Source organism: Lissotriton vulgaris, chromosome 6, assembly GCF_964263255.1.
Source record: "Lissotriton vulgaris chromosome 6, aLisVul1.2, whole genome shotgun sequence".
In the NCBI taxonomy this organism is placed as follows: domain Eukaryota; kingdom Metazoa; phylum Chordata; class Amphibia; order Caudata; family Salamandridae; genus Lissotriton; species Lissotriton vulgaris.
Genome location: NC_141694.1, coordinates 616,593,513 through 616,616,611, shown reverse-complemented (window position 1 = coordinate 616,616,611; position 23,099 = coordinate 616,593,513). Strand labels below are relative to the sequence as shown.

The 23,099-nt window shown below is 44.5% G+C and overlaps 1 protein-coding gene across 1 annotated transcript in view; it reads right to left on the bottom strand.

Annotated features, from left to right (window-relative positions):
- Positions 1-23,099, bottom strand: part of NDUFAF4 (NADH:ubiquinone oxidoreductase complex assembly factor 4) — a 47,482-nt gene that overhangs the window by 7,236 nt on the left and 17,147 nt on the right. Inside the window, exon 2 of the mRNA XM_086926631.1 lies at positions 20,033-20,133. Within this exon, the coding sequence (XP_086782757.1) occupies positions 20,033-20,133 (101 nt within the window). The remainder of the gene's footprint in view (positions 1-20,032; positions 20,134-23,099) is intronic.

Here is a 23,099-nt window from a genome sequence, read left to right as displayed (position 1 = left end):
AAGATACAAATTATTATGGTGTAAAACTGAAAACTAGAAGGTTGAGAAATTAGTTGCAATTGCTTTATATTACTATAACCAAGAGGGGAGGAGGGAGGGAACAGAGGGCTTGGGCGGCAGGTCGCTGGGGGAGCAACCCCTTCCGGCTCTCAGTTGGGGTCCTGGCCATTAGACCTCAGCCTTTTCGCGGCTGTCCACCGATGTGGCCAAGCGGACCGTTCCGGTCATCTCACGGCCCTTTTCCTCTCAGCAGGTAGATGTCTGCACCAGCAGTGGGATCTGCAGGTGTTGTTGCTCTCAGGCTCTCTTGGGAAGGGGGAAACGAGTGTGTGGGCCACAGGCAGCCAGGGAAGTCTCCCCATCTCACCTCGACTCCCCGCTGGGGTCTCCGCCTGCAGGCCTTATTCACTTTGCTGCTGTTCACTGATGTAGTCAGCGGGCAGCACTCGCTGGCTCCTGGCCTTTCCACTCTCAGTGGGTGAGCAACCACCTAAGCATGGGCAGCCTACAGGTGTAGTTATTTTCCGGCTTCTTCCTGGGTATGGGGAACAAGGTGCCAGTCATTGTTGAGCCCCAGAATGGAATTGAAAGAGATTGTGGGACAGTGGCAAGGAGCTCTAACCGAGAGCGACCGCCATGTTGGCTTGCCAAGTCACGCCTCCAATATATACACAAGTCATGTTGCCCTTGGCAAAGGTTTTACCTTCTGAATAAGTCTAATTTTCGGATGTCAAAGTCCTCCAGATGGTCATGGTCTACGGCTGAAGCCAACATGGATCAATCAAAGCCAGCTACATCGCCAAGCTCCCGATGAAGAAGTTTGTGCCAAATGCTCAGAGGAAGACAAAACTCGATTTCATAGCCACTGAGGTGACTTCAACACTGGGAAGAATCTACCGCCTTTGCCAGATCTAAGGTTTTTCCTTTGGACTTGGTCACAGTTAGAAATTGGGTTTTTGGTTGAGGGGTGTTTGAGCCCTATTCAAGCAATAACCACAATCTCTGGGAATGCACGGTTGAGTCTAGGTGGGGTGGTATCTCATGTGTAATGATGTGGATTAAAACTGGTCAAGGAGTTCACCAACTACTTTTATTAACAGGACTGCCTTGTCAGATTAAAAACCTGTATAGGTAAATGCTACCAATGAGGTCATAAAGTACCTTGTTAGTCTAATGTGAGTTCCTTCTTTAGGGTCCAACTCTAGTCAGTCAACACGTTTCGCTCCCCTAGTGGTCCGGAGGATCCGTGGCGCTTCGTCAAGACAGGAATACAGACTGAATCTTCCAGCCCCACAAATGTGTCAAAAGTGGTGCCCTTTGAGTGGTACCTACTTTTTGATGTTCGCTTTTCAACCTCCAACTAGAGATAGTACTCCCTATGATGCGGCAGAGGTGTAGCACTCAGTCATGCTAAAGGTTTCCGAGTACAATTTGGTTGTCGCACCTACCCTCGTCCTCTGCTTCCCCCCACGGGTAGAATATACCTATAAAGGTTTTTAATCTGACAGAGCGGTCCAGGTTTTAAAAATAGTCGGTGGCCTCCCGGACCAGTTTTAACCCACATCATCAGACATGAGATACCACCCCATCCTAGACTGTACCTTGCATTCATCATACGGCATGCCAATAAAAGATCTCTGCCAAAGTGACCCTTCGGGGGAACCGTTGAGCACTGCATCGCTGTTCCAACGAAGAGCAATAGGCCTATGATGAAACATGACATCCCTGAGGGCAACATGAAACAGTCCTGCTGACTACCACTGTGCATATGCCAGAGTCCTGCACAACCGGTCCTGAAAACCACAACCATGCCATCCGCCTCCCTCATTTAATCAGCTCTCTTCTTCATCTCTCCAGCCAAGGGGTGTATGTGCTTTCCATTGCATAGCTATTGCCTTTTTGGTGAACAGCAGTGCTAGCTAGCTCTTTAAACCTAGCTTCCATAATATATTTTTGTTTACACGGCATTAACCTATTATCAGTGACAACTCCCGGGTAACCTCCCTCCAATACTTGGCTATTCTTGTTCAACCCCAGAAGATATGGAACAGAACAGCCTCCTCTGCTGAACACCAAGGTCATCTCTGTGATACAAACAGGTCCATCCTATCCAGCATGTGTGATGTCAGGTGGATACAATGCAACGGATTCAGCTACAGCAGCTTAGATCCGACATTATGAAACACCATTTGTGGGCTCACTTCCCCATTTAGCTCCCGCCTTTCCTTGAGCATTTGTAATGACTGGCCTGCCATACTCATCATAGCAGCATATAATTGGTTTATTGTTTTCCTTCCACCCTTTCCTATATTAAGCATCATGTCCACTTCTGTATTGGTTTTCGGGGCTACAGCATCCACATATCGCAGGCTCCTCATGACCGGCAGTATTACATTAAACACAAGGAACTGCCCTGCTGCTATTGGATACGTGGTTCGAAATATGTCAAATGTAAGCAGTATGTCCTTCTACTATATTTCGCCCAACATACATATGCCTGCCTCTGCATATGTTGCCTTATCTGCTCAAGTTTAACTTTTTGGAGATCAAGTATGCACTCGACTGATAGTGACAGTACATAGGTCACGGTTTGTGTTTTGTGCAGCATTTTCTGCCAACAGAATCTGGCTACTGCCCGCAGTTTCAATGTCTTTCTGATGCTTTGCTGTAGAGGTAAAACAAATGCTTTCATCCAACCCCAACCTTGATTATCATACGTATGGAATTTCTTGGTTATCAAGCTGAGGCCCCCATTAAGCCGCATTTTATAACTGCACCACCAGATAACATAACCTGAAGATCGGGTGCCACACCCCTGAGCCCCATCTGCCCTCGGGCCATAAGTTGAAACTTTTTTAACGCTATCCGACACCTATTCGGGCTACACACAACATCAGTTACAGCACATCTATTTCTTCAAAGAGGTTTCTCGTCACGCGAACGTGAATGGTACTAAACAAGTAGAAGAATTGAGGCAGAACCACCATTTTTGTGCTTACTATCTGGCCCATTGTTGAGAGGAAGTGTTTTCCAGAAGGCAGCAGATTTGGTCGCCCAGTGTACTAAATGCTGTACATTCCCTTCAATTAGGTCTTTATCCTCCAAGTAGACCTGAATTCCAAGATAGTTAAAGGTGTCTGTGTTCCAGTACAACTCTGTGTTTAACGTGACCTGTTGGTTCCTCTTTGATCGGAGTGGCAGAAATACACATCTGATCTTTATTAACCTGCAACGCTGCCAGTTTGCCCAATTCCTCCAGTAATTCCAGTGTCTGGTGGAGGCCAGGTTATTTAAATAGAACAAAATACTATTTGCGTATAGGGACACTACATGCACCAAACTGCTTATTTCTGTTTACATTCACCCTTCGAAGTGTTGCGTTAAAAGGTTCCATCGCTAACACAAAGAGCAACAGTGACAGAGGGGGACCAAGTCATGTACACCACTGCATCACAAAGGCATTGGAAATGACTACCAGGCCGGACTTTTGTAGTCGGTGACACATGTAATACCTTGCTCCAAGCTATGATACCAGGCCATAGGCCACTGTTGTGCAGGATCAAAAACAAGTAACTTCGATCCATCAAATCAAAAGCCTTTTCCATATCAATTGAGGCCACCACAGGCCTTTGCACCTCCTTTGGCCATTCTCCCATAAAATACAAGAGCTTCTTTATGTTATGTGCCATGTTGATGTGTGCCACAAATCTTCCGTGGTCATGGAGTACCAAATCAGGAACTACACATGCACTATTTTGCCTAGGTCCGTATAGTTCACAATCACCAGGTATAACGGCTTGTATAAGGACACCTTCTGTGAGCCTCACCCTTGATTGGGCATAGCTACTATTATGGCTTCTGCACTTGCATGGGGGAGTTTTTCTTTTTTGCCTGGAAGTTTCATACATTGACAAATGTAGCCACTGGGATATTTCTATATGTTTTATTAAATTCTGAAGGTCTTCCCTGGTTCCAATTCCTTGATAGAACCCACAATATCTTTCACTAATGCCTCCCTTTGCTCTTCTGTTACTGTACCTATGCCTGCTGCATCAATAAATTGGGTCTGCGAGCTTGATTTATACTGCCAGATGTGTTTTGTGACTTACTGTAGTACTAAATGACATTGCTAATTTCTAATTGTGAACCAATGATCAAACCATCTTCTTTTTTAAAAGCAGGTACATGGCTTACAGGTTTTTAGAGTGTCGATCCATCCCACAAGTTGAAAGTTTTGTCACTTTCAGAGGGACGCCTAGCTACATAAGGTTTATTACCCAGCCTATCCAAAGCTGCACTACATTCAGTTAATTTATTTTTAGGACTGTCTGTACTTCTGGTTTAGCTATCAACCTTGCCCCCAGGGTTCCGATATGTGCTTCCAGTTTGGTGGCTGTCTCTATAAGTGTCCATTTAATCTGGTCCATGGATTTAATACACAAGCCCGCCGGATGAGCCCTGAAGACATCCCACTCCACTAACGTATCTTCTGCTACATCTGTGTTGTCACTAAAGTACTGGTTTATCTATTGTCGCTTTACTATGCTGCATCTTTTAATCCTTTGGATTACAATAGCCACATGTTGAGTAATAAGAGGTCTTCATCTGAAATGTAGCAACACTAGGTTATGATCAGATATGGTGTGCCTCAAATGTTGTGCATGTTCTGTCCATGTACATGTTCTGAAGGAAAGATCATACCTAACTTCTAGAGGAGGTCATGCATCAGGGAGTAGCGTGTGTATTCGGATTCTCCTGTGTGTCGGCGGCCCCATGAAATCCACTGTTCACCCATCCCAGGTCCATTTAACAAAGCGTTTAATGACTGATCAAAGTTGAACCCATGTAGTGGTGGGCTAGATCTATACAGTGTATAGTCCCCCACTTATATGGTGCGTGTGTATATTAACCAGTCTTTTAAGGCAACACCCCCCTACTGTTCTAAATATGTTAGTTGTTCAGTACTTTGTGCAAATATGCACAATTTCTCAATGAGGACCCCATCAAATTTCCCCTCTGCTATTACGTGTCTGCCCTCCGGATCAATACTACTTATCTGTGGCATTAAGGAAAATTTTAGCCTGGTCCATAGGAGTACATCACTTACATGCAACAAAAAGTTAGTGTGAAATTAACTGCTCTCTCCAGTTCTTTGCTAGGTTGGAACCCATCTGCCTCTGCAAAATGTGTTTCCAGTATGCATGCAAAGTTGATACCACGTCTGCAGAGGTATGAAAATATTTTATATCTTTGTACTTTGATCCCCATGCCTCTGCCATTCAATGGCAACTACTTATAAGTGTTTACAACCATCTCTCGGTCACCTCTACATTCCCTTGCCCTTAAACCCACTGGACTGTGTTGCATTCACATCTTGATCTAAGTCATGATTTATATCAAACATGAACTATAACTACCTCCCTCCCTGGGCTCAATTTAAAACTACTACATCCCAACCTTCTCAAACCCATTTTAAAGACATGTGGGGATGTCTGTTGCTTCATGCTGGTATATTAGATGGTACTGTGACTGCACTATTATAGTATCTGCTTCCCATCCCTGTAACATCATTAGGGCTAATAGCCAATAGATAGTTGACCCTGCAAGACCTCTGTATCCAGTATCAGTCTCTTCTAGGGGCAAAGTCTCTTTCCTCTGATCAGTACCGAACAGTCCCAGTAAAGAATTATGTTGAGAAGACAACTCAGACTGCCCTGGGCGTTCACAGTGGCAAGGTGTGAAAGAGAAGTTGCGTCAAAAAGGCAATATCGCAAGCTACCTTGTCGAGCTGGTGTTTCACCACTCACATGTCAGCAATACCTAGTCGCCCCCCAGATTCATATCACTTCATAATGGAGGTTCTACCCCTGCCCCAATGTCAGCAGCATAACTCAAGTTTCAAACAGAAGTCCCCTTAGGGCCTCTTTTGCCATCAGTTGCATTCTTCATGTGTGTTGTCCGCAGTGCTTTTTCAGCGCATTCAGCTGTTCTCTCTTGCCTCCAGGTATTCTTCATCCAACAGTTCAATTTGCTACCAGATGCTACCTCCAGCGTCCTCTTGCCAGCTCTCTCTTGGGTCGCATGGGGCCAGGGCAGCATCTCCCAACCCATTCACCTTTAGATGCCAGGTTGAAAGTGCAGGATAATAGTCCAGAGTTACTGCTTAGCTACAGACTCCCAGGACAAAATAGCAGATGCAAGACAAAGACCTCAAAATTACAGTCACTTGTCAATGCCTGTCCTGGGGTTAATGGCTGCTCTAGTCATCAGACTGTGCAGGATTAGCAGGCATCGGGTCATATCCGGTCAAGCCATTTTGCCTGGCTACACCCTCCCAGTTATATTAAGCACTATTTTCGACTTATCATAGATATTCCAGGCATATCAGTAACGGTGACATTCAAACAAGGCTGAGCCATTTTTGTGAAATGTTGCCTAGCAACATAGAAATGAGCAGTAAATATTGACATGAATGTATCAGGATCTTGGCATAGCTCTTCATCACAGAGTGCGGTGAGCACACTGATGCAGATGCTCAGTTTATTTTTCTACAAATACACATGGATAATGAAGCATGAAGAGGACCCAAAACCTGGGGGGTTGCAAAGATACAAGATTGTTTCCTACCTCTACTCCACGTCCACCCCGAATCCCCGCTTTACTGAAAAGATGTGCGGATGAAGAAACGCATTCACAGTACTGCAGTGATATCACCCCTTATTATTTTCCCCCTCACACACACTGAATCAACTGAAATTCACTAACTTTATACCATCATAGTAATTTGAATTACAATTACATGGGAATGCTCGTGTTGTTTTATTTAGAACAGTTACATAAGCAACACAGAAACAACAGCTACAAAGTAACAAACATTGTTTTGTTACTTTAGATTCTCTAGGGTGGACTGGAGCGTAGGTTGGACATGCCATTTGCTTTTAAGGAGCACTGTTAAATCTACTGACTTTAGGTTTGCCCTTGGTTTTCTGTCAGTGCTGGGTGTATTAAAAGTGGTTTTCAGTAAGGTGTGCTTTTGTAGACAATGCAATTAAGCAAGGGATAAATTATAGGAGCTATCCCATTCTTGGTTTTATGGTTCTGCAGCCATTTTGTTTTGTATTAAAGTATTTTTCAAAAGTGACTTTCAGGAGCGAATCACCCTTTTATTAGCGCCCCCCAGCAGAACCACTGGACCCAGCACAAGCCAGTTTCTTTACCATACAATGTCTCGTTTTCTCAGTAAAAATGAGGTGATGGCAAAAATGGCTGTGCACAGTATTACATTTAATTAAAACCAACATATAGGAGAAATCACACAAATGCTTTTCCTGTAGGACGATTTTAAGTGAGTGAGTGACTAGTGGTGTCTAAATAAGCACTGACAGATTACAACGTTCCAGTGACCATTATAATGCAAATAGGGAACAGAGAATCTCCAATGCTTCGAAACTAACAGATGCACTGGTAGCAGTATCACCACCAAGATGTGCCTTTGGTAGTTATAAAGACTGTGCTCTTGTTTTTTTCTTTTAAAGGATTGGGGGGGGGGGGGGGCAGTGAGGGTGCCTACTAAGGGATGCAACAGTTTTCTTGTCTTCCCAGAAGTAATTCAGATGCATAGGAGCATCAGCTAACAAGAACTGACAGCGATGTAGATCAGTGCCACACTGCTGTCCCTACTATGATAATTTCTAACAAATTAACGTGGAATCCAAAGCTCTAAATAATAGCAACACGCCCACCCACAGAGTGGGTCACACGGGAGGAACGAACATCCGGTTCGGCCACACCAGCCAGCCCATATGGACAGACAACCACTACATCCACTTCACCTTCAACACCACCACCGCAGCCAAGCCCGCCCTGCGCCCGCCACGACGGAACTAGTATCAAAGACGTGGGAAAACCCAATCAACCCTTGTAGGCTTGGGCAGTGAATAGTTAAAGTGAGAGGTGGCTACAAGGGATTTTGTTCATTGATCAATTAGCTTAAATATGATGATTATCAGTTATAGGTTCTTTGACAAATTAAAACCGATGTATTTACAGGATTACTTTGACATTAATCAACAACTTTTCAGGTAAATATATTCAATGTAAAACAATACAATAAAGAGAAGAAGCACACAGCAAAGAAAGGTTATGTTTGAAATTGATTGTATTGAAGTTAATCACAAAGAAAATTCATGGGGACAAGAAATAGAACAAAACTTTCTCTCACTTTAACTAACGACGGAACTAGAGCAAGATCCCAGAGGAGCACCTCAACACTACCTTCAGTCCACACCCCCCCAGCGACAAGACCAACACCAACTCCGCAGTGAGGGAATTTCACAGATGGGTCTCCTGCTGCGCCGACAACCTGGCAACCCTCTACCACCCCGCCAAACAATGCCCTCTGAAGGCAGCCTGGTTCACCACAGAACTGCAAGAAGCCAGACGCACCATAGAACTAATCACTGCGACCATGAAGAAAACTCACTCTGGGGCCCCAATGGACCCCTGCCCACCTCATATCTTCCACAGGGCCACCGTTGTCATCGCACCCGAACCAGGACAGACGATCAAAGCCTCCCTCAGATCCGGCATCTGCCCAGACGACTGGAAATGGGCGAAGGTGAAACCCCTCCTCAAGAAGCCCATGGCTGACCCAACAGACCTGAAAAACTACCGGCAATTCGCTCTCCTCCCCCTTCGCGGACAAAGTCACTGAGAGACTTGGGAATGCCCAGCTGACCACCTTCATCGAAGAAAACTCCATCCTCTATGCTTCCAATCCGGATTCCGCAGCAACCACAGCACTGAGACCAACCTCCTCGCCGCCACTGATGACATCAGAATACTTCTAGACCAGGGACACACAGCGGCCATCATTCTTCTAGACCTCTCCGCAGCCTACGACACCGTCTCACATTGCATGCTTGCAGCCAGACTTCACAACGCAGGGATACAAGGAGACGCCTTCTACTGGATCCAATTCTTCCTATCCTGCAGAACCCAGAGAATTAGACTCCCTCCCTTCCTCTCCGAACCCACAGAAATCAACTGCGGAGTGCCCCAGGGGACTTCACTCAGCCCCAAGCTCATCAACATCTACATGGCCACCCTCGCAGCCATCGTCAGACAACATGGGCTCAGAATCGTATCCTACGCCGACGACATCCAGCTCATCCTCTCACTCACGAAGAATCCCGAAGACACCAGACTCTGCTTCCAGGAAGGAATGAAAAGCTAGGCAGCATGGATGCAAGACAGCTGCCTAAAGCTCAACTCAGATAAGACCGAGGTCCTCCTCCTCGGACACTGCACCTCCACCTGGGACAACAACTGGTGGCCCTCCACCCTCGGGAATCCACCCACCCTGACAGACCACGCTTGTAACCTCGGCATCATCCTGGACTCCTCCATGTCCATGAGCTGCCAGATCAACACTGTTGCTTCCACTAGTTTTAACTGCCTTCGCATACTTCGTGAGACCTTCAAATGGATACCCCACCCCCGACTGCAGAAGGACTGTTACCCATGCACCCATAACCAGCAGACTGGACTACGGCAACGCTCTTCTACGCAAACTCCAAACCATTCAGAACACCACAGCAAGACTCGTCCCGCATCACGAGCACATGACACAACACTTACAAGGCCTCCACTGGCTCTCCATCGAGAAGAGGGTCACCTTCAAACTCTTCACCCACGCCTACAAATCCCTCAACATCGGATCCAAATACCTCAACGAAAGAGCACCCTTCCACATACCCAAGAGGAACCTCCGCTCCGCAGACCTCACCCTGGCCGAGGTCCCCCGCATCCGCAGAAACAGAAGTGGCGGAAGAGCTTTCTCCTACATCGCGGCCAAGACCTGGAACAAGCTCCCTCTGAACATCAGACGCTCCCCGACCCTGCACATTTTCAGGTAGGACCTCAAGACCAGGCTCTTCGACTGATCAGGTACCGCTCTCCACCCCTTCCCCTACATTAGTTTTGTAGATCCTAGAAACGCAAGGAGTGTAGATTGTTGCAGTGCAGTTGAGACCACTAACCCAAGTCATTGACATATTTGAAACGAAAACAGAAGTTACAAAGCAAGAAGTAAATACAATTAGCATCTAATGCATGGCTTCTAAAGCAACAACATCAGGAGTATGCTTATAATGCCTTTATTTACGTTGGGGGTGCAGCAGTATTGCTGAGTGCATTGTAAATATCAGCATTAATGACTGCAGCTCATAGATGACTCTGTCTGCTGCCAGTTAAACGTTCTTGGTCTTCTTGTTCACTTTCCATTAGCTAGTGTTTGTGAAAAGAGAAATATCAGAAATGAAAGTAGGATATTAAACCACAAGACTAGTCATTCCTCCTATTATGCACCTAGCACCTGACCTTTGTTCCTTCATAAATGGTAGATAAACGTTCACGCTACTTTGGATGGTGCCCTTCCGAACAAGTGCATTGATCGGATACAATTCGACCATTTCTTTGAGCAGGTTTCTGGCAATTTCCTGGTGCTTTTTCTTTACCAAAGCTCCATCCTAAGTTAGTCAAATCAAGTTTGATTTAACATATCCTCTTAAGAATGGATCATCGTGTCAGTGAATATTACCGGAGTAAGGGCTTTTCAGATGGACCATGCTGAGGCCCATAAGATCAATGGTTAAACTATAGTGTGTGTATGTATGTATGTATGTATGTATGTATGTATGTATGTATGTATGTATGTATGTGGTGTGTGTGTGTAAGGCAGCAGAGCATTGTAAAGGCAGGGGCGGCTCTAGGCTCATGGTGGCCCTGGGCAGGAAGCGTAGGTAGGGGGCCCCGGAAGAGGGGGGCGGGGCGGAGCGCGGAGACCAGCGAAGAGGGAGGGGGTCAGAGTGTTTGGAAGTGGAACAGACCCAGAGGCCGCCAAATCCCTGCCAGGTGCTGCCACGCAAATATGTATCCATCCTCAGAGGATTATTATATTAAGGATATATATTGGCGTGGTGGCCCCTGGAGTTTGGTGGCCCTGTGCAGGTGCACAGCTTGCACATGCCTAAGGCCGGCCCTGGTAAAGGGATCAAAACTACGTACACAGTGAACGAGTGACAGGAGCGGTAGCGGAGTCCTATGTAATTACTTATAATACCTATTGCCCAGAGGTCATCTGAAAACGTTTGTGGGTTTTCAGTTACCATGGGTCTATAAATTAGATCCATTTCCAAATGGGCATTTCTTAATACATTTTTCAGCGGCTTTAGGCAGAGATAGCATAGGTTTCCTTTTCCTTTTCTTATTTGTGATTTTATCACCAAATACCACAGTAACTGTTTCCAACCCATCTTATCTTCCAACTCTTATCTGCGATAAGTACCCTGCCCACCAAACTCTAAACCCTATGCTGGACGTGAAAGGTTTGCAGACAACGGAATGATATTAAGAATTGCTGCGATCACCTCAGCTTGAATTCCAAAAATCTGCTCTTGGCTCTGGCGTTACAACTGAAAATCGATTTCTGCTCAAACTTGTGTGAGCAGTGTCTGTCCAAGAGCACACAATTATTTTAATAAATCTTAGATAATTAATACTGACACTGGAAAGCATGCCTCATATTTTTATCTCTGAAAAGATGAAAAAAATATTAATGAAGTATTAGAAATAAACTCCGATTATTTAGGGGGGTTTGTTGTAGAGGGTCCACAGAATGTCAACCAGCGAGTCGTGTAAGGCCAAAGTTTATTTTAATTAAAAACAAGATGTGCTATAGGAAAGTGAGGCAAACATATGACTCAGTAGCGTAAGAAACCTGGAGCGGGTCCCCCTACAAAGTGCACGGGGCCCCCTGGCGCTTGGGCCCGCACCGCAGGGTCTACGGGTGCGTATGTTACTCCACTAATACGACTATTTGTTTACCCGTGACATGGTGTTTTGCTTCACACTAATTACCTTGTCACATTGAATAGCCGAGATACGTTTGACATAGTGATGGCTTTCACGGGCAAATGCTGCCAGCCAATGTACTGATTTCACAGTGGAGGTGTGCATACTCCACACCCTTGAAAAAGTCCAAAGAGGATGAAACACGTTTTGGATGGAAGAATGTTATGAAAACAAGAAAGGGGAAAATACGCTACATGACAATGGTTTGAAACAACTGCATTGATCTTAATGATTATTTAATGAAAACGGTGCGCTATGAACAGTTATACAATTCAGAACATATTTAGGTTTTCATGTGCACTGGCAACATGAGGTTTAATATGGAACCCGTAACTACAAAGGTAACTTTGATATACTTATATTGGACTGCTGACAATGGGCCCAATACTTTTATCATTGCCTGTATAGCCATTGTCCACAGATGCCTCAGGAGGCAGGCAGTACAGACTCTCATTACCCCATATAAGTAAACACCACACATTGATTACCATAGGCGTACAGCACACAGATCATTCCAGCAGAAAACACTACAGAAACAAACCGATTATCCCAGAGGCAGCTACCGAATAGACATCCTGCCCCAGTAGCAAACTGTATACAAATAAATGTGCCTGCGTGCAGACACCACTTCAGATGTAAATGCCACATTATCTCAAACAGACACCACACACATTCAACAAAGAGGTGGACACAACACACATATTACCCTAAAAGGTGAAATCACAGTCAGTTTACTCCAAAAGCAAGCAAAATGCACACAACTCCACAGACAAACACTACACTCGTCACCCCCAGAGAAAGAAACCACACAGTTTTGCGAGGATGAAAAACCCACACAATACAGGAGAGGCAGACTCACCACCCTTGTACTGACTAACATGGAGACAAATCACACACGTACACGCCAGAATCAAAACACAAAATCAATATAATTACACTAAAGGCAGACAAAACACACATTCACGACCCCAGAGACAAACATAAGATCTATTACTACAGAGACAATCGACCGCATATAGGACCCTCATGTACAACAGTGTCTCCGACACAGTTTGCAACTCTTAAATTGATAACAAAGGGACCTGCCTCATTATTATTTATTAGGCAGGTCACAATTTGCGACCATTGGGACTGGCCGACATTCACAGGGATATAAGCCAGCTAGGGTCAGCAGACCACCACAGCTGTGACTGCTTTTTAACTAAAATGAAACGAAGAGGAAACCCGGTATTTATACAACTTCCACAATTTCTTTACTGCATGCAATCAGGATTAGAGAATCTTTTATCCGATTCAAAAGATTCTCTTATTCTGATTGTATGCAGTAAAGAAATTGCGGAAGTTGTATAAATACCGGCTTTCCTCATTAGGTTTCGCTGGGGGGCGGAGCCGTTAGGCTCCTCCTCCAGCGAAATCTGTAGTTTCTAGTATGGGTGACTTTACCCCGCCTCTCTGCTTCATTGGCTAGCTCCATAAATGGAGGCTAGCCATTGGAACAGAGAGGCGTCCGTCAATGCCGGACCAGACACGGGGGCGTTCCCGAGATTCTTTGGCTTTTGCCGACGTCACGCGACGCCGGGAACGCCCCCGAGTCTGTTCCGGCATTGCCGGCACCTCCCTTGCTGCTCGGGTCTCCTTATTTGTTCCTAGCTGCCCCTCTCCCGCCTCCCTCGTCCTCTCCCGCCCCCCTCCCGACGTCAGTGACCTTTCCCGCCCCCCTCGTCCTCTCCCGTCCGCCCCCCCCCCCCCCAGAGCGGAGGAGGGAAGCCCGACTTGCCCAGCAGTCCATCGTTTGTGTCGTGACTCTCCCGGCTCACTAGCTGCCCCTCTCCCGCCTCCCTCGTCCTCTCCCGCCCCCCTCCCGACGTCCGTGACCTTTCTCGCCCCCCTCGTCCTCTCCCGTCCGCCCCCCCCCCCCCAGAGCGGAGGAGGGAAGCCCGACTTGCCCAGCAGTCCATCGTTTGTGTCGTGACTCTCCCGGCTCACTTACCCGGAAGAGGAAGCGGAAGCACGGTTGTCAGACGGGTAGCATGGCGGCTGCGATGCTTTTGCGAGTCTTGCGGTGCGCCTTGCCGAGGGCGGGCGGGAGCCTGAGCCTGCAGACCCGGGGGATGAGGGAAGGTACGTGCAGCCTGTGCAGGGCACCTGCAGGGACACTGGCCGCGGCGCTCCTGGCACAGCTTGTTTTTTTTTTGCACCTGCTCGCCGTCCCTACACCACCTCGTGCCCAATGCTGAATTTAATTCTCCGAATAACTCCGCGAGGGCTGGGGGCACATAATGCCCAAACTGACCCGAACACACAAGCCGTAGTGTGTGTGGTCCGTCTTGCACTCTGTTGGCTCGGGGTTGAAACACGCGTACTTTCACCCAAACAATTTCAGGGGTTTTAAGTGCAGTCAAATACCACAGTGGCTGCTCCATCCCATTTAGCTTTCCCGATAGTGTTTACATCCCCATGCCCTTGCTTCACCCATCCCTCCTCCCCTTCCTTCCCCAGTCACTGCTTGTTTTGCCCCGTTCATAAGGTTTGTTTCTTTTAAGTAATATGCACGTCGGTTGATGTTTTTTTCGGGCCACATTCAAAATTGCGCCGAAATATAAATCTAATTGTGTTTACGGTAGCTCTTCCCAGTCATTGCCGTTTAATCTGATAACAACACAGCGTCTTGAAAGGCTGCAGAGCCCAGTTACTCCTTGCACTGACGGAACCGCAAGGGAAAGCAGGCGGTTACACAAGACCACTTGTATTTGCATTGTGTTCCTGAGCCCTGGGGAGAGTTGACTATTTAATGTGCTATATTTGGTGCATTTGACTGCATCTGTCTTGCGTGGCTAGGAGTTTCACCCGTGGAAGTGCATGTTTATTAGCCTGCTGTCCTGCCTGTCTGCTTGACTGTTTATTGGTATTTGAAAATTCTGGGTTATTTTATGGGCTGTGGATGCCATTTTAGGAATGAAAGGTTTCGGGCATGGCAGTGTAACAGTGCACAGTGCGAACATATTTATCCAGTATGTTGGTGAATGCTGGTTAGATTTGTGTCTTTGTGTCATGCATGTTGGCTAAGCGCATGGACATACTGCTTCTGATTTTATCGGGTACCTTTGGCATGCATGTTGGGGAGCTGCAAGTTCTCGCTGTTAGTCAGGCTTGCTCATGGGCTCGTTTCATGTGTATCTTCACGTCACATATTCAGTTTTGGATCATGTGCTGCATGTTAAGTTTACGTCTTGAACAGGCTAGTTGTGTTTTTTTTTTCTTAAGTCAAACTGTGAGCAACATGTAAACAGACTGTGTAGTCGCTTACATCGTGCTATGTTTGTGTATAAGTCGTGGGCTTGCTTGTGTCATGTCTTTACTGTATTTAAGTCATGGGCAGACTGTGGGTCCCATGTGTTGCATTGCACCATGTTGTGGTTGAATCATGGACAGTCAATGGATCACAGCATGATTTGCTTGGACTAGTTGTAGTTAATAGGCAGGCTGTGGGTCACGTGCACCATTGCAGAGGGTGTGCAATTCATGAGCAAGCTACGTAGTCCCATGATGATTGTTTTGGCTACATTGTGTTTGTGGTGTATTTGTGTGTGTATTGTGTTTGTTTTCCATGCTAGGTGTAAACCGTGGGCAGGATGGGGCTGTCACATGCTTCTCACCATGGTTTGCTTTGTGAGTGTGGTAAATAAGGATGCCTACTTGTGCTTGTTGGACAGAGGGAGGGGTGTGCCCTGTATGCTGTGTATCTAGTGTCTGCTGACTGTGTCTATAGTGTCTGTGAAGTAATGTGCAGTATATTCTACCAGTCAGCTGGAAGAGCGAAGAAGTAGTGCTGAACTGCTGTCAACGTGTTCCTGGTGGGGGTATATTGCCAGTGGACTTACTTCGTACAACCCACTTCTTGTGCCACATCGATATGCGCAGGTATGGCTTGATACGTGCTGTGGTCAGTTCCTTTCAGCCGTCTGCATTGGACATCTTGCTCTATATGAAGACAGCTATGGACTGAATTTCTGCTTGTAACTACCCCTCTTTGTGTCGACTTCTAGTAATAAATCTCCATTTGTGATACATTTTACCCGGATATATTGCTTACTTCGTCATTACGCTCCATTCACTATTGAACAATGAAAGTAAAAGTACATGACCTAGGAGATTCCTGTACGTTTACCCCCTTTTTAGGTCTGACTTGATAGCCCATCTGCTGCGAGACCTTCTGTGATCATCAGGGGTACTACATAGAGTTGCTCCGGCTCCGCACACATGTTGGTTGTCAGAAGCACAGCATGTGATTGGACATCAGTTGTAGTAGTCCGCCTAAGATATTGTTTAATTGCACTTATGAGTCATGCACCGTTCATGATATGCTTTATAGGTACTTTATTTTCCCCACATCGCCAAGGACTCGACCATCCCTCAGCACTGACACCGCAAGCTTTAATAACCACAGAGCTAAGGTTGAAAACAAAGCAGAAGCACGTCTCTCAGTTCGTGTCAGCAGTAGAAGGGCGCAGTATATTTCATATTCCAAAGATGGATGGTTTCCATCGGTTTGACTATATTGCTCAGTTTGTGTGAACTCTGTGCACATCCGTCTGGTTCCTGAGTAGTGGCTGAAGTGGGCGGCTCCAGACACAGGTCTGCGGAGAGGTGTACCGTAGCCGCCTTCCAGAGAGGGGTCTCCTGGTGCACCGACCTGCCATCCGCAGCCTCACAGGCACACAGAGGATGATGCTGTCTCAGCCCCGCATATACATTCTGTAGCTCAAGAGGGATCAACAGCTTTTCATTGAAGTGTGCTAGAACAAGTGTGATTCCTAAAATAGCAAGGTGGTGGTAGGGCACCAAGGTGGGATCAGGGCTCTCAGGGAGTGGACGGGTGATGGGGGATTGCAGGTCTGGCAGACTCTCCTATCACCCCTATATATTGCTTGGGTGTATGACTCATTTCTGAGCCCTTGAGGCCCAAGCAGTGATACAAAAAGTCTGATAACTGCCTCACCCTTGTCTTGTAAATGCTGAGGTCCATACACACTCAACAGCACATTGAATATTTTTCTGTCTGAATGCACGCATATTTCTGTCTGCCTCTGCTCGTCTACCTATGCAATGTATGGTTCTGCTTAGTTCTGAGCATTTGCGTGTGTCTGTCCAACTGTGTTTTTCCTACCTGTTATGGATGCCCATTGTACAGCCCCAGCAATTTGTAAATCAACACTAGTGTATTCATTGACAACTACACCCAGTAAACCATAGCAACTCAGACCTTGAAAATTCTACTCTCCCACTCACTATGGCAAGTCAGATTTTATCAGGGCGAACTATTTTTAGGGCCTGCTGGCCCATTCTGGGGAGAGAGCTGGAGCTGCCAACGAACAGATGTTCTGAACCTTCTGAAAGTGAACGACAAATACAAACACCTTTAAATCCATTGTACAGCCCCAGCAATTTGTAAATCAACACTAGTGTATTCATTGACAACTACACCCAGTAAACCATAGCAACTCAGACCTTGAAAATTCTACTCTCCCACTCACTATGGCAAGTCAGATTTTATCAGGGCGAACTATTTTTAGGGCCTGCTGGCCCATTCTGGGGAGAGAGCTGGAGCTGCCAACGAACAGATGTTCTGAACCTTCTGAAAGTGAACGACAAATACAAACACCTTTAAATCTTGTTTGTTGTCTAGTTACATTTGCTCTTTCTTCAAACCCAGAGATCAAAAGTTAGCTTATGTCTTTTTTACAAATTGCCGCTTATTTTATCCTGGTGACTGCTGTTTACTTTTATTTCTCGGACAGTGAAGTTAAGAGGATTTTGTAAAGTGAACTGTCTGACATTCCTTGTGAAAAGAAAGGCTTTAGGATGTCAGTTTTTTTTATAATACATAACATTTAAATAACTTGTAAATGGACAGTACAAATATTTCAAAATATATTAGCAATTAGGAATGTTCATTTGCTTTATTTTTTAGTGTGCTGGAAACAAAGAGTTTAATAGGCTCAAAACAAATTCGAACACTTTACTTGGTAATGTACAAGAGATAAATATATGCTGACACCTGATATTCAAGTATTTTTGGTTGTACGCTGTGTAGTTTGATCAGTAAAACTGCATGTCAGTGGGAAACTGTGTGTTTTAGTAATATATTTATTTAAAGTGAGAAGTTTTTAAACAGAAATTGAAAAATCATTCCTGCCACCGACCTGATGACATTTCAATTAGTGAAGTAAGAGGCGAGTCGGGGGTCATGTGTACCCTGTAGGTGGGCTAGGTACAAATTTTACATGGAACATAATTGTAGTCTATTAAATCAAAGAAAAAAGAGTGCCTCTAATAAGAGAAATTCTGAAAGCACATTGTTTTTATATAATTGTCTTTTATGGTAAACTTTTACCGAAATAAAGATTTTTTGAATTGAATTGAATTGAAAGCACATATTTGAAGGTGTTCTCATGTGCTATGAAGAACAAGGCGGCTCAGTAAAAATAAGATATTTGCCCAAGATCACACAATTTGAGACCAGTTTATGGACCAAGAGCATTACAGTTAGGTTGAATAGATTATTCATGTAATCAGACCTGCAGGTCTGGTAAGCTTTTTATGATTTTTCAAAGCTTGCTACTGATGGAAAACCCATCTTCTACTGTTGATTACACTATCCTGTGGGCCATTCAATCATTTTCACAAGTTTGGGTGGCTGAACAAGGGATGCCTTTGCAATTGTGTGTCAGTTACTGTTGGTGCTTACTGACCGGGGACTTGTCTTAGGTATCACCCAGAGAGGAGCAAGCACATCAATTGCTACTTGCAACACTTATTTGCAATAACAACTCTAGACATGCCACACAAATGCTCAGTTGTCTGCAAGACCCATTGTTACTCATTCTTTACAAAATACACAAAGTGAGTTTTGACTTTGCTCAGAGCAATATTGGACTTACTTTCATAAGTGTTTTAATTTCAAAGGCCCTTGATTCAGACTGCAGGCTATCAGTTGCTTGGGCACCGACATTACAACTCTTTTCTCTTTATATATCTTTACATAAAAGTATATCTGACCATAGATATGATCATGCGACCTTTATCAAAAAAATCCAGTAATGGATATATGATACGGTGAGAAAGGGCTACCTGTTCTTAATGGTGGTGGAGTAAGACGATTGTTTAACATGTATGCAGAGCATCGATTTTTTTAAAGGGAGAGCTGTGTGGGCTGTGTTGGGCTGAGAGCTGTGTGGGCTGTGTTGGGCTGAGAGCTGTGTGGGCTGTGTCGGCTGTGGGCTGTGTGGGCTGAGAGAGCTGTGTGGGCCGTGAGAGCTGTTGGCAATATAAATAACAATGCCATTTATTTATAAGTAAAAAAAAAAAGAAATGTCATGAGCAATGCCAATAACTCTAACTTTTCCAAAGGCGAAACCATTGCATTGTAAATGCTTGTTTTTCATTATAGTATTAAGGTCCTACCCGGTGTTTGTCCCTCTGGGCCCAACCCCCTTTTTGTGTCCGCTTTTTAACTAAGGCAGTGTTCTTTTTTAATTATTGTTTTTTTTTTTAAATTCAGCTAGTTTTCCTAAAGGAAAACTGAATCCATTTCAGAAATGAAAAACGAAAAGCTTTCTTTTTTGTTTTGGAGTGGGCAGTGGTTCATAGGACCACTGCCAGCTCTGAAAAATTGTTGGTGCCTCTTTTCACAAAGAGAAAGGGGCGCCTTGGGGGACCCATTCCCGTTTGCGAATGGCTTGCCACTAATTTGAAATTAGTGGTAAACTGCTAACGTTTTACGACCGCATTCCCGGTCACAAAATATTTATACATCCCAGTGTAACTCGCTATTAGAAAGGAACACCGTTTCCTAATAACTACTCGCATACCCTATTTTGCGAGTCTGTAATAGGTTTCTGACTCGCCAAATGGGGTTGGTACATAGGAAAATGAATTTACCCATCACAAATGGCCCGATGGGCTGTTTGTGACCGGTAAAATGCTTCATACATCTAGCCCAATATCTTTCTCTTTCTGTCGTTTGGTAGGGCTTTCGCACTTCAACAGCTGGAAGCACTAATCTGCAAACTTTAATCAACTACATACAATGTGTGAAGAACAAATAAAATGCGATTACCTGGACAGGTGTGGGGTCTGTAGAATCAACATAAACCTCTTTTAATAACGACAGAAGGTGATCATCCTTCTTATAAACTTTCTCTCTAACTGCAGCATTTTCTAAACAAAAAAGAAAAAAAAGAAGGAAAAATTAAGAAACGTTATTTAAAGCAGTTCACCAATACAAGAGAGAATGAGAAGTGGAGTTATGAGCATAACATTTTTTTTAAACGAAATATGGAAAGAAGAATTTCTTACTTTAGAAAGCACTGTTCACCTGAAAATTCATTTTTCCTTCTTATATAGGGCACGTATGGAGTTAGCAGAAGGAGAGAACACAGACGAGTGACGGAGAATTATTTCAAAGATTTGATCAATGTTAGATGATATTCTGTATCTTCCATTGCTGAAGAAGGAACATTTCATTGAAATGCCACTTGGCAGATAGAAAATGTATCCTTCAAAGCTATATTCATAAAACTCTGGAATCAAGAGTCTGCTTTAAAGTGAAAGCCTCGCCACTTTTTGAACATTTGTGATACCTAATGTAAATATGCAGAGTATTAATCTAGACATTTAGTTCTTGCTGCATGACCTTAAACTAAATTGTGGTCTGTACAAGAAAACACCTACATTTTTACACTGGATTGCATATATGATGCATGTTGCAAAAGCGGTTTCACTATTGACAATGCTGCTTTTCTTTCCAAAACTGTTTACCACGTTATTGTAACAATAAATATAGATGATTTTATTCATGGTTATGTAAAATATATGTTGCTGTAATCATCTTATTTGGTAATCGTCCTGGCTTTTTTGACATGACCCTAGTTCCAGAATCTAGATTTGGTGTAATGTAGCCCTTTATCTTCCATAGACCCCTATTTGCGCGAAAAGGGCATGGTTTCCTTCCCCTCAAAATGGAATGAAGAGAAAACATCCTTAAAAGACAATTGGCCTGAGTTTTTATAAGCGTGTGCGAGTGTCAATATGCGTACTGTGCAAATCTATTAAACTACCAGGTACCAAACTTCACCACAGTTTCAAAGTTTAAAATGGCAGATTGGTTAGCCACTAAACAGCTCCATTTTAATATGTAGGTGTAAAAAACTAGTAACTACACTAAGGAGGGTTAACCAATTTTTCTTAAATCCCGCTGGATTAACAGGTCAGATGCATGATTCTTAGTTTATTTGTAGAAAATGTCAAATCTGCACCCAAGGGAATTAGTGCGATCTTGACATCTCTTGGATATTTTTGTAGGATCCTCACCCACACATGCTTCATCATCGGATCCACACCCACTGCACCTAGTGTGAGTGGGTGGGCTCAACGCACAATATCGGCAGAGCACGTAAACTAAGAACGTGGGATTATTAGTGGTTCATAAGTGCCTGCTGGATCCTATTCTTGCTTTTTCTCTAGAGGTCCTTAGGCAAGGTTAAAAACAGTAGGATGAATCAAGGGTTTGACGATCCCGGACTTCAGAAGGTCGACATGTCTCAACCTCTGTAATGCACGGCTTGTCTGTAGACTTTCTTCAGGACCAGAATAAGAGTTAAATACCTAAAGTGCGTGGTTACTAATTCCAACGGATAGGTTTATGTAATCGTACAACATCAAAGAAGCATGCACGCAACCATACAGACCATATTAGGACATTTTCCTTCTTCTGGTCTCTGTTAGGAAGAAAGAATATATTTTGCGATCTCTCACTTGTTTAAGCACACCAACTCTATTGTGTGTGACATGCAAACATGTGTAGATATTCCATCTATACATCAGTATCCATTTGAACAATTCTATATCATTAAGTCACATGTGACAGAAGTTAAAGTAAATTATAGCATACAGAAATAAAAGTGTAATTGCAGACAGTGAACAACATGGACACACAAGTGTAAGAAAAAGTTAAAACGGTTTCCTTTATAAATTTACATGTCCTACATATTAGTTAGACATCATAAGATGATTGGGGGTGGGAGATCCCAGTAGTCACCCACTGCAGAGACAACCGGGTTAAATGTAATCTCCAGCTATAGTGCATGAACATTACTTCTCCCATTGATAAAAGCCACTTTACGCTTACTTCTTCAAGGGAATCGGCCGTCTCAATACCTACTTGGCTCCCTGCACACCTCGCATCCTTATGTTGGTGCCAAGTAGTGTTTTTAAGCATAAGTCATGTGACCTAATCAGCATCACATGATAAATGCGGGCAACATGATTGTAAATGAGGCTGAGGCTGAAGCTCCCCAGGGTCATTTGGACTGCAATAATCTAACAACGGTGGAGTTACCGGTGTATATGTGTAATGGTGAGGAAGAAAACACCCTCCTGCTCGGCAACTCCGACTGAAACAAGTCGAACTTCTGATATCCAGAGCCATCATACCCTTGAGACAACCCACTGTTTTCAACCTTGCTTAAGAACCTCTAGAGTGCAAGAATAGGATCCCGCAGGCAATTTTAATCCACTAATAATCCCACTTTCGTAATTTAAGTTCTCCGCTAACAGAGTGCGTTGAGTCCACCCAATCCCAATAGGTACAGTGTGTGTGGATCGAATGATGAAACATGTCACAGGTGGTACCTGTGGGTGAGGATCCTATAAAAAAAATCCAAGAGATGCAAAGACCACACTAATTCAGCTGGGTGCAGACCTGATATTTTCTAGAGATAAACTAAGAACCGCGTAGCTGACCTCTTACTCCAACAGGATTTAGAAAAAATAGGTTAACCCTCCTTAGTGTAGTTACTAGTGATAGTCAGGGAGGCTGAGGGGTTCCCCCTTGTCATACCTTCTCACTCCCTCTTTTTGTGCATATGGTGCCCAGTTGCTGGCCCTTACTAGACTGCATGGTCTGAGAGCCACAAACGGGAGTGAAAAGTCGGATTTAAATGGAGACCCCACCTTTAATAGATTAGGCCACGAATGTAGAATAGATTACTGCCTGGTATCCCTTAATCTCTGGCATTTAGACCAAGACATGATAGTGACCATGAGTGTCGATAGCAACCACAACGCATTAGCACTAACACTGACCAAGCAGGGCACAGCTGTGCCAGGCCAAAGGGGTGATCCAG